The sequence below is a fragment of the Ceratotherium simum genome, chromosome 14 (genome assembly GCF_057802395.1).
Source record: "Ceratotherium simum simum isolate JZ-2026a chromosome 14, ASM5780239v1, whole genome shotgun sequence".
NCBI classification, from domain to species: Eukaryota; Metazoa; Chordata; class Mammalia; order Perissodactyla; family Rhinocerotidae; genus Ceratotherium; species Ceratotherium simum.
Genome location: NC_141913.1, coordinates 6,118,655 through 6,130,722, shown reverse-complemented (window position 1 = coordinate 6,130,722; position 12,068 = coordinate 6,118,655). Strand labels below are relative to the sequence as shown.

The window sequence follows — 12,068 nt, the reverse complement described above, 5'->3', positions numbered from 1 at the left end:
TTGTATTATTTTTATAATCAGGAAAATAGGTAGTTTTTAAAAAGTCTTAAGTCAGACTTAGCAAACATTTCTCTCTCAGCATATTCATGGTATTCTTTGCTTCTTCAGCTGCTCCTGCAACTCTCTCAATGGGTGCTTTGCTATCTGCACCTGTCTTTCTGGTACTAATGCAATCACTTTGGCCTGTGCCAAGCTCCCTGTCTGGCTTTTGACTTTCTCTTCTCAATACCCATTCTTTGTCATTAATTTTCTCTTTCTTGTTGGTGCTTAGAGCTTAGTAATTTGTTGTGTACTATTCTTGAGTGTAATAAAGATATCTTTGAATAATTTCATGATGATTTCTCCTCTCCTTAGTCTTAGTGTGTGGAAATAAATAGATTTTATCATTATTTTTGTTTTTCATTTTTTCAATATTATTTTTTATGCTGTTTTCTTAAGAGTCATAGCAGAAAGTTAAATATGGAACATTTGTGCTTCTCTTGAAATTACTTTAAGATCCTATGGATAGTGAAAGGTAGAAGTATTTGTACAGAATATGCTAGCAGTCAAAATAGTACACACATGAAATAAGAAGTGTTAAACTCAAGAGTGATAAAGACAGGAAGAGTAGATCTAAGATTCAGTATTGTATCAAGTTTTAGAATTACTGAATACTTCAATTGTCTAAGAATATTAATATGCCTTTAACTGATATTTGAACCATTTGGCTATTGATGTATGAGGACCTACTGATATTATTCATTGGCTATTAATGTGATTTGATATATTAATATAAAAGATTGCATTTTTCAGAGTGTTTAGGAGTTCTGATGATAGAAAATTAAGAGATATGTATAGTTTTTTGACTAATTCTTGTGTTTCATTTGGTGGTAAACCTGACAAATTTTATGAAAATCAAGCACTCTTATGATCCCATAATAGTTTTGATTTACTTAGGTGAATAATAAGCTAAACACTTAGCTTTGGAAAGAGAAAACTACAAAAAATTGTGAATAATTATCTTTTCTCTTATCGTGAACAAGTGTTGAGTCTTCCTGTGTTATTTAGAATTTAAAATGTCTGCAAATTATTTAATGTTGAATCAAATTCTGAAAGTAACCTTCAGAAACCTGTCTTAACTTTGTGAAATACCAGATATAGACTCTTCCATCTTTAATGCTAGAGGATCAAGTTAATTAACTTAGTCATATTTTGTTTTAGTCATAACTCTTAGTCATATTTTAGTTTACCAAAAGCTATGAATTAATTACATAAATGAATATATAATAGTTTATATGTCAGGCAGAAGGTAGTAGGTTATTAGGAGTAACAGTTTATGCTTTAATAAAAATGGAGAAAAGATATTCTTTTATGACCTATTTCTCTCTTTTAGGGGAATTTTTAGAAAAGGTGCGACAGAAAAAAAAATGTGATATCACTGTTTTGGACCTGGGATGTGGGAAAGGTGGAGATTTGCTCAAGTGGAAAAAGGGAAGAATTAACAAGCTAGTTTGTACTGGTAAGATAAATAATGACGTGGGAAAGTATAATTTGTGGTCAGTCAGGTAAATGGAAAATAAGAAGGATCTCATTGTCAATGTGACACTAAAATAGCTTTCAAAAAGATATCTGGAGGCTACACATGAAATGGGTGTTTTTTTTTTAAACAAGTTATGAGACTTTACTGATGGTGTTATAATACAGTTAATGAGCCTGGGATAACTTCTCCTTCCTAAGAGGAAAGAAGCAGTCAGAAATGGAGTCATGTCTAAAGCACATACTTAAAAAGGCTTCCTCTTGCCAAAGAGAGTAGTGGTTACAGTGGATTGAACCACATCAAATAAAGAAAGAAATCTCATTGTTCACCCTTGGAGGTTGCTAGGAAACTTGCTCATTATTCTGAAATTCATAAATTAAGTGGGGGCAGGGAGGTTGAGTATTTATCTTCCTTACCCTATATGAACTGTATTTCAAGGTAACCAAATGGTTGAAAAGGGAAACTCCTCTGTATTGAAAAATTATAATGAATAAATGCAGGAGAAATGATGAAAATTTCTATTTTTCCACCCTTCATGAAGTAATAGATCTAAGCAACAATCATAAAAAGATGCTAAAGCTAGTAGGTGAAAAGTTGATAGGAATTAATAATTGAATAAGTCAAGCACCTGAACCCACTGGTCAATCTTAACACTGACGTGGAAAAAGCAAATGTCATGTTCTTCCCAATGTAATGAGTAATAGGACATGCACACCACCACCTGTGAAGATATTGCCTATTCTCAAAGTTTTTGGTTCTATGACCACTGTACACTCTTAAAAATAATTGAGGATCCCAGAAAGCTTTTCTGTATGTGGTTACATCTATTGATTATAGAAATTAAAACTGAGAATTAAAAAAAATTTTTTTTTTTTTTTTTGGTGAGGAAGATTAGCCATGAACTAACATCCATTGCCAGTCTTTCTATTTTTGCTGAGGAAGATTGGCCCTGAGCTAACATCTGTGCCAATCTTCTATTTTGTATTTGGGATGCTGCCACAGCATGGCTTGATGAATGGTGCATAGGTCTGCGCCCAGGATCCAAACCTGCCAAGCCCAGGCCACCAAAATGGAGCATGTGAACTTAACCACTACGCCACTGGGCCAGCCCCTAAAAATGTTTTTAAATCATTAAAGAAATAAAAGTTAGTGAGAAGACTGGCATTTTAAAAATATTTTTGCAAATCCCTTTAGAGTCTGGAATATGCATTTTCAGATTTCATGTGACTGAACATGAGGAAACAGGAGACATCTGGATTCTCAACCCTGATTCTGCATTCAATATGTTGTGATATTTTATTTAATAAGTGGTTGTAAAATGGAGGTGTGTTTTACTAGCCTTTTCAGATAATTGAGGATATGCATCTTTGATACTACATCAAAGCTTGGCAAGAGGTAGTTCCTTAAAGGTTAGTTACCATGTGGAATCTGAAACCATATTGATGAATTTTTTGTGTTCTGTTACATTGAAATCCATTGGTCTGTCTTGCACTTTGAATAGATCTTTTGCCCTGCAAGATTTTGTAATATTTGGAAAATAATGTTCACTCAAGTTATGCAGATCTTCTAAATGTTGATATCCAGAAATCACATTTGTTTAATAGCACCACCAGTCAGAAAACTCTTAAGTGTTGAGAAGATGCCCAGCCCATGGTGGTAGGTACAAGTTTTTCAGAAATGTAATTTTCACTTGAAAGCTCAAATTTTATCATAGGTAACAAATACTGTCTGTTGTTTTGCTTGAAGTGACAGGCTCACTTTGTTCATTTTCAATAAACTGTCTGCCAAATTAGAAGTCTGAATAACCAGTTTGTCAGTGGTTCTTTCAAGTGAAAACAATTTTCTGTGAAGAAAGTGGCCAGTGTGGCTCACAACGCAGTCACACAGGTCCTGTTCAAGCTTTCTTTTGTAGCAGAAATGTTTTGTTACTTTCCATTTCATCACACAGAATATTAAAAAGACATGTATTCAAGAGCCAAGGTTTAATAAAATTAATTTTTACTGCTTTATCAAGGACATTATTAAATGAAATTGGCTTTTTTTCATGTTGGTGTATAGTGGTGAAGAATGTGTCAAGAATGACCAGTATCATTTGATGCTGCTATCTTGTACTCATGATAAGGTGCCAGCAATTTACCCACCATTGCTTTTGTACCATCAGTGTAAATCTCAACACAAGGAAAAAGGCAAATAACATTTTATTAAGAAAATATAAATGTGATGTTTCCAAAGGTGGCCATACAGTGTCAGGTTTTATATTCAAATTGGAATCTAAACTTTCTGCTTTTAACTTTGACTAAGCATTTAAAAATCATGATAGAACTTTTCTGTTATCAGTACCTATTGAGAAAGCTTTTAATTCCTTTTGAAAAATAATAGGGCATTTGCACTGGAACAGACTTTTTTGTCTTTTGTTTTGAAGGAAATAGAAGCTTTTTGCTTGTACTAAGGCTAGATTTCATGCCAGAGTTTATCCATTGAGATTAATGTCTAGATTTGTGCCATCTTTGCATTTATGTTTTATCTCTGTGGGTCTTTGTTGACAGTTAACTAACCCATCCCCCTTGCAGATATCGCTGATGTTTCTGTCAAACAGTGTCAGCAGCGGTATGAGGACATGAAAAATCGTTGTCGTGATAATGAATATATTTTCAATGCAGAATTTATAACTGCTGATTGTTCAAAGGTACAGGATTTTTTTTTTTAATTTGTCAGTTTATTTTTTATATTTTTAGTTTGGATAAATGATTTGTTTTAAAAATAAGCTCATTTTTTGAAAATGTGCTTTGAAACATTAAAAACTTGAGGACGTGCATTTTCAGTTTCAACTAGAATTTCTATTAATGATAAATTTCCTTAAATGACCCACTGAATACTTCTGGGAATTTTTTTTGCTTTTAATAATTTGAACTTTTGAAATCATTTGTTGCTTTTCTGTTGGACGAGATTTATTTTCCAGTATTTTGAAATAGAACTGACCTTATCTTTTGTTCACCTTGTAATTTATTAGGATGGTTTCCCAACAGATCAGAGTCTTGTGTTTTCCACCTTCCACGTGTTTCTGAATCTCTTAACAACTATGAAGTTTAATAACTACAGAGACACTTGAATGGCGAAAGTCTTACCTTGAGCTTGATGTTCTTTATCTGTCTGACTCATTAAACTATTATAGATACCTTTAATCCTACACATTTTGTTTACAGTCGTGAAAGTGAGAAGGAAAAGGGATAGTATACTGCTAGAATGTTGGAAACCTTTAAAAACACTTTTGCATTTTAAAAAATGTTCCCAAGGACAGCTTTGTGTTTTCTTTTAACCCAAGTTATTGTTCAACATCATTTTACTTTAGCTTTCAAGTCAAGACAAATAAAAGGATGAACTCCTTTAAATGTCATATTTGATTGATATATTTTTTAACATGATTTTGGAATCCCTAAGTTTTTAAAATTACTCTGAAAATGGGAATCAAATTTTATTGAACCAGAATGAATGATTACTTTATGACCTTTATTATACATAATGAGAGAAAGGATAGGTTGTGGAAGGGCATGTCTACTTTTAAGGATGCTAATTCTAGAAATTAATTTACTAAAATGTTTTTGTGTTGCAGTTAACTTCAAAGTCTTGACCTATTTTAATTTGTTTCAGGAACTTTTGATTGACAAATTTCATGACCCAAAAATGTGCTTTGACATCTGCAGTTGTCAGTTTGTCTGTCATTACTCATTTGAGTCCTATGAGCAGGCTGACATGATGCTCAGAAATGCTTGTGAGAGACTGAGCCCTGGAGGCTATTTTATTGGTACTACTCCCAATAGCTTTGAACTGATGTAAGTACTTTCGTGGTTTATAAAATACTCAGAATTAAGCTTATTTTGAAGTAGTAAATATTTATCAGAAATAGAGTTTATAAAACATGCCATGTTGATCTCCTCAGGGCTGAGTGCATTGATAATGTATTTGAGTAGATACTCAAAATTTAAGTTCAAAGAACAGATTTTCAGATGAACCTTTAAAACATCTTGTTGTGTAAGTTGGAGACTGACGTTACATGGAGCCAGAGGTTATAGTGCTAGACAAACTCCAGATCAGATACTGAGGCAGACTTAGCAGCTGTCATGATAATGAAAGCTACTTCCAGCCTAATTTTATTAGTGAGATTGTTAATGATCTTTTAGTATATTCCTTCTTAAAAGTAGCTCAAATCCAATTAAAAAGTTAATCAAGTGTCTTTAAAATTGCATCTTGTAGTTTTTTCACATGCGTAATCTGATTGAAATAACACTGAGCTAATAATTTTAATCTTTTTATTTTGGTTTGGGGATAACCTTTATAGAAGACGCCTTGAAGCTTCAGAAACAGAATCATTTGGAAATGAAATATATACTGTGAAATTTCAGAAGAAAGGAGATTATCCTTTATTTGGCTGCAAATATGACTTCAACTTGGAAGGTGTTGTGGATGTCCCTGAATTCTTGGTCTATTTTCCATTGCTAAATGAGTAAGAATGTCATTAATCTGTTACTATTCTCTTTTTGCTTTAGGAGAGAAAGAAAAGGAAAAAAAACTCAGTATTTCTATTTATTCTGTATTTTAAATGGGACCTAAAGAAAAGGTATAGCCTTCTAAAAGAAAGACTAACCTCAAATACAGGGTTGGTGCTGTAGGTCTCTTACAGCCTTACTTTAGCTTTCTCTCATTCCTGGAATTATTTTATCCTGTAGGTAAGAAAGGGAGCCTATTGCCTTCAACTTATGGCAGAAAATACCTGACATTGCAAATAACAGAAGATTTTTTTTTTTTAAGTAACTGTTAGTAACTTTGGTAATATAAAATGAGTCTTCATAAAGCACAGATCCTCCTTTTAACAGGGATAGGTATTAAAAGTTGTTTCACATTTCACTATAGCTTTGAAATTGCCTGTGTCTCACAGGCAATGTTGATAATAAAATCCTGATGCAGGAGTGTATTCACTCATGCACCTGAATTCCTAGAAGTCCTGGCAAACCCAGGACACCAGGAAGGTTGGGGCAGTCGTCATCAGGTGGAGCTTCAAGGCCTTTTGAGACATCTTGGCCTTGGGGGTTTCCGTGATAGGCAGAGTGGAAGAGCCGCCTGAAATGTAGGCCAGGTCACAGTTGGCTGAACTTGATTTCCTGCTTTTTAAAAACAAAAGTCTTTAATTGAGGAAAAAGAAGAACTTTATTTTCTACTTGTTTTTGGTTGGTAATTATTTGAATTGTGTCTCTGTCAGCTTGTGAAATTATAAGTATAGAATTTTTAGGAGTTCTACAATACATAAAAATTTTATACAATAATATGAGAAAATTAAGTAGCATGTGACTGAACATGAGGAAAATACTATACACAATTTATAAATGTAAACTATAAAATTAACAAATTTAAATCACATTTTTTTCCTTAAAATTAGTAAACTTTTGGGGAATGTTATTGCTCTTCAACTTTATAAAAGAAGAAATAAAACAAACGTTTTTAGTATTATGTTTAGTATTTAGCTTGGTGTTTTTGGTTATCAAAGTTGGTGATTTGAACATACCCAAAAAGATAAAGAATAAAATGAAATTTTTTTAAATGCGAAGCAAGCACCAGCAATCTTTTCTGCTTTAAATTGCCTAATGTTGATAAATGTATAGTCATGAATCATCACTTTAATATCTAAATATTTTAAAAAGTATTTATTGAAACAGGTATTCATTCAGTGAGACAGCATCTGAAAGTGTTTAGGGATTTTGAGCTGGCCCTTTTGCCATTTCATTAAACTGAACAAAAGTGTAATTAGCTTTTATATGGCAAACCTATTCACATTGGTCAAATTGAGTCTCTGTTCTTTGTAATTATGGTATTTCTTAGGTGTAAAACTTCATTTCATTTCTAAAGGCTTATTTTGGAGATTTATGATAGAAAATGAACTGCCTAGAATAGAAAATGAACTGCCTAGAATAGAAGAGACTTGTATCTTTACTCACGTTATCTTTCTAAGGAGGGCTAATTCAAATTACAAGGAATCCTGCCTTACATATGCCTCTCACATACAAATCCCAGTGGCCTTCACATATTTTCCTTCACCCTGTCCCCTCAGCTGTCACCTCACAAGCTCTCTCATGTACCCTTTCAGAGTTTTTTCCCCTTTTCTTCCTCTCCTCCTTTACCTGCTTCCTGAAATCATCCCTAGGCTCCCTCATGTTGCCTACAGATACATAATTATAAACTTTGGCAAATGCAGTGGGGGAAAAAAACCAGAGTATAACAGGGAGACCTAATGTAATTAAGGATTTAAGGAAGCTACCTGCGAAGAAGTATTGTTTAAGTCAACATCTAAAGGATAACTAGGAGTTGGCCATTGAAGCCTGGAAGGGAGACTGTTCAGGCATAAGGGGCAGTATGTGTGAAGGCCCTGAAGTGGAAAGAGCTAGGCTAGTTCAAGGAGCTGAAGGAAAACCATTGTGACTGGGTCTTAAGGAATAAGGGCCAGGTAGCTCAGGATGAGGCAGCATTTCATTATAAATGAGTGCCTTAGAGGCCATATTAAAGGCTTTTGAATTGTGTCCTAAGTGTGCTGAAGAAACAGTGAAGGGTGGAAAGGAGAGAAGTCACATATTTATTTTTGAAAGGCTTAATCTGGCTGCAGTTGGAAAATTCATTGAAGGAGAGTAAGAATAGAAGCAGGGAAACAAGCAAAGTGCTACAGCCTGGTGGTGGTGGTGATTGAAGCAGGATGGTGGGCCAGTGAAGAGATGAGAAGTGGACCTATTTGAAGTACGTTTTATAGGTAAATGGAGAGGATGTAGTGTTACCGCACAAAGGACACAATCTGCTCGCCGCGAGACAAAAGCCAGTCGTCAAGAGGCAAGATGGTGGAAAAGAAAGGGCAGTTTATTACAGCTTGCTAACAAGGGGGAAGATGGCCAACTAATGTCTCAAAGAACTATCTTAAGGGGGCACAAAATCTTACAGCGGTTACATAGGCCAGTGGGTTATGGGGTGGGAGGGTGGTTAGGAATGTTGACCCTCTGGTGTTACAGACTGGGAGTGCGACAGCAGATCTTTCAGTTTTCACTGATGATGACTATCAGCATAGACTCTCTGTTTGGGGGTCATCACATTCCTAAGGTACTCAAAAGAACAAAGTTATCATCTTATCACAGCTGGGAGGTACATGTACAATCAAGGGTTGTAAAATCTACAGAGCAGTTAGATCTCCTGGAGGGCGCATATCCAGCTGGATTAGTTAGGCAGAGGTCATTCAAAGCTACAATAAAGTTTCTTTTCTACAATATGGCTTCCCTTATGTCAATCTTGTCTTGAGCCAGTATTAGCAGTGGTGTGTTGAACACAGCGGGCATAGGAGAGAGGGAGATGGCATGGAGAACTTTGAATTTCCTGGCGTGAAACATTAGACGAATTTACTGATATGGCAAAAATTGGCAGAGCAGTCTAGTGGAGTTCAACCTTGGATATGGAAAGTTAGAGAATGCCTGTGACATATCCTGGTGGAGATTTCTAGGAAGCAGTGGAATAAGTGAGTGTGACACAAGAGAGAGTTGAGCTACAGATAGCTGTTGGCCTGCTGTGTAGTCAGGGAAGTGAAAATGAGTAAGGCTCTGGGCCAGAGATCTTCAGAACCTTAAAACTTAAAGTTGGTTAAAAGAGACCTATAAAACAAACTGCAAAGAAGCAGCCCAAGATATAGGATAAAAACGAATACTATATCTTGTCAGAGAATCCAAGAGATGAAAGAGAATATTTTAAGAAGGAAATTGGCAGTTATTTTCAGTGCTGCTGTGAGGGATCAAGTTAAATAAAATGGAATCAATAGAAAAGTGTTCCTTATAGCTCTTAGTCCCCATCTCACAGCCTTTCTCTTTACTTCCTGACTTATTTGTTACGTTAATAGAGAGAGCTGCCTGTGACCCATTGAGATTTAGAATACATATCCACCCCCCACTCCCACCCCCACTGGTGGCACAGCGGTTAAGTTTGCTCACTCCACTTCCGCGGCCCGGGGTTCGCTGGTTCTGATCCTGGACGCAGACCTACACACCACTCATCAAACCATGCTGAGGCGGCGTCCCACGTAAAGCAACTAGAAGGTTGTACAACTATGGCATATAACTATCTACTGGGGCTTTGGGGAGAAAAAAGGAGGAAGATTGGCAACAGATGTTAGCTCAGGGCCAATCTTGCTCAAAAAAGAAAAAAGTTAAGGGTCATGCCACTTCAAAAAAAATGCATATTTCCTTATAGGCATGGTTATTGGTATGTTGCTCTTCATTCATTTTGCATCATCCTATTGTGAATTTATAAAGGTGATGGTAGCTTTTTTGTTTAAGCCCAGAAGATGTCACCGTTTTGTGAAAGTAAGCTATTGAGGAATTGCAAATATTTTGGAAGCCTTTTCATTAAATAATATTTTTTGGACAGAATGGCGAAGAAGTACAATATGAAACTAGTCTACAAAAAAACATTTCTGGAATTCTATGAAGAAAAGATTAAGAACAACGAAAATAAAATGCTGTTAAAACGAATGCAGGCCCTGGAAGTAAGTATTTAGAAAAGGTGTAAAAACTCCAGGTTATGGTAAATTTGTTTGGCTGTTTCTGAGATTCCTTTCAAGGCCGTGTAGGCATTCAATATTTATATAAATTACGCAGATTATTTATAACTACTCTAGACTCTTCAGCACCTAGGACAGAGCTTGGTACAGAAACTTGCAATGGTGGGTGCTCAGTAGATACTTGAATGAGTGAATGATGTGATGCTGTCATCAAATTCTATTTTCTAGATAGTACTGCTTTAAAATAGGATTTCTCAACCTCAGGACTATTGACATTTTGGACTGGATGATTCTTTGTTATGGGGCGCTGTTCTGTGCATCGTAGGATGTTCAATAGCATCTCTTGCCTCTACCCACTACATGCTAGTAGCACCCCTGCCCCGAGCTGTGATAGCCAAAAATGTCTCTACGTTGCTGGATGTCCACTGGGGTGCAAAATCACCCCCAGTTGCAAACCACTTCTTTACAGTAATGCCCTTTGGTTACATCAGTAATTTAAAACCTTCCTGGCCAGGGTCCAAGACAAGTTCATACCATGCATAATTTTGTTCTTGCATGACTATCTAGCAAGATTCCAGTCTTTTTGATTGTATTGGTCCTGAGACCTGCTTTAACTCCTGGGTTCCTCTCTGCTTCCCCTAATGCAGCAGTGAAGGTAATTTATATGAGCTTTAAACACAGTCTACAGCCATTGATTAGTTAGTTTTCCTTATGTCCTTGATCAGTGTTTAATTGGACAGATCTAAAATAGCATTTTTTGTTATTGATCAGCAGAATCATATTAATTAGTCATTAAATTTCTTTAGAGAGTTCATTCAATTTAGCATATTTTTTAAAGTACTTTAAATATACTCTTATTTATCCTCATAATTACCCTATGAAGTAGGCAGAGCAGCCACTTTCCTATTTTTGAATGGGCAGTCTGAGGCTCAGAGATAATAAATGACTGGTTTAAGGTCACATGGCTATTAACATTCAAATTTTTTTCATTTTTTATAGGTGTTGTTCAAACAAAAGTCTCTTGTTATAGTTGTATCCATACCTCCGCCTCCCAATTTTGAGTGGAAGGATCCTCTTTAAATCCTAAATTGTCTTGAAACCAGTAATCACTAAAATGTTATATTCTTTCGTTGGTTATATTTCCTATATTTTAGAATTAGGAATGTTTGTATTTGCTTTATATTAGGAGGAGAGGGTTGTTTTTGTTTGTTTTGAGGGAGAGGGTAAAACTAGAAAAAGTGTGTGTACATAAATCACCACACACACACATGCCTTTAGTATGTCATCTTTACTTGATGGAGCTTTGCGTGTACAATTATACAGTTATTTATACTTTCTCTTAGCAGATAAGTAAGTAATGAATTGATTTGGGTAATTTATTCAAAAGTATATGTAGATAGTGGGATATGGGATAATAAGGTCTCCTTCCTTCAAGGATCTTATGGTATATTAAGGAGATAAAGATACAAGCAAATAATTCAGTACAATGTGAAATTTGCAGTAATGAAGAAATATTTAAAGTGCAATGAGTATATAAAAGGGTCTTTTGGGAAGAAGGTAGACCGTAAGAGTAAGGACAGATACGCATGAGTGAGCAGGGAATGTTTGAGGAAGTACTAATAACTTTCAGTATTTCTTTAGCACAGTGATTCTCTGGTCTTCCCTCCCAGTACTGCCCTTGAGGATATGACCTATTACTGTGGCTCTCTGGGGACATACATGAGCAATAATAGTGTGCAGTTTGAAAAAGTCCTTTGGTTTTTCCCACTTCTTCACCAAGTCACTTTTGCAGGCATGTAAAGGACTTTGAGCAGGAGGGGACGTGACCCAGCAAGAATGAGAACGTGACTCAGGTGGCAATATGGAGGATGGTAGGAGGCGTGTTAAGACCAGAGGCAGAAAGAGCAGTCAGGATGCTATTCCTTTAGCATCCAGGTCAGAGATTTAAATGGATCTATTTTTTGATGTTTGCCACAA

General features: G+C 35.5%; 1 protein-coding gene across 2 annotated transcripts in view; it reads left to right on the top strand.

The window, feature by feature from the left end:
- Nucleotides 1–12,068, top strand: part of RNMT (RNA guanine-7 methyltransferase) — a 30,297-nt gene that overhangs the window by 6,697 nt on the left and 11,532 nt on the right. The window contains exons 4-8 of one of the 2 annotated variants that reach the window (XM_087438919.1): nt 1,373–1,498; nt 4,087–4,202; nt 5,165–5,346; nt 5,853–6,017; nt 9,959–10,076. In XM_087438919.1, the coding sequence (XP_087295045.1) occupies nt 1,373–1,498; nt 4,087–4,202; nt 5,165–5,346; nt 5,853–6,017; nt 9,959–10,076 (707 nt within the window). Of the gene's footprint in view, nt 1–1,372; nt 1,499–4,086; nt 4,203–5,164; nt 5,347–5,852; nt 6,018–9,867; nt 9,908–9,958; nt 10,077–12,068 lie in introns of those variants that run through there. The other variant, XM_087438920.1, reaches the window with a different exon arrangement.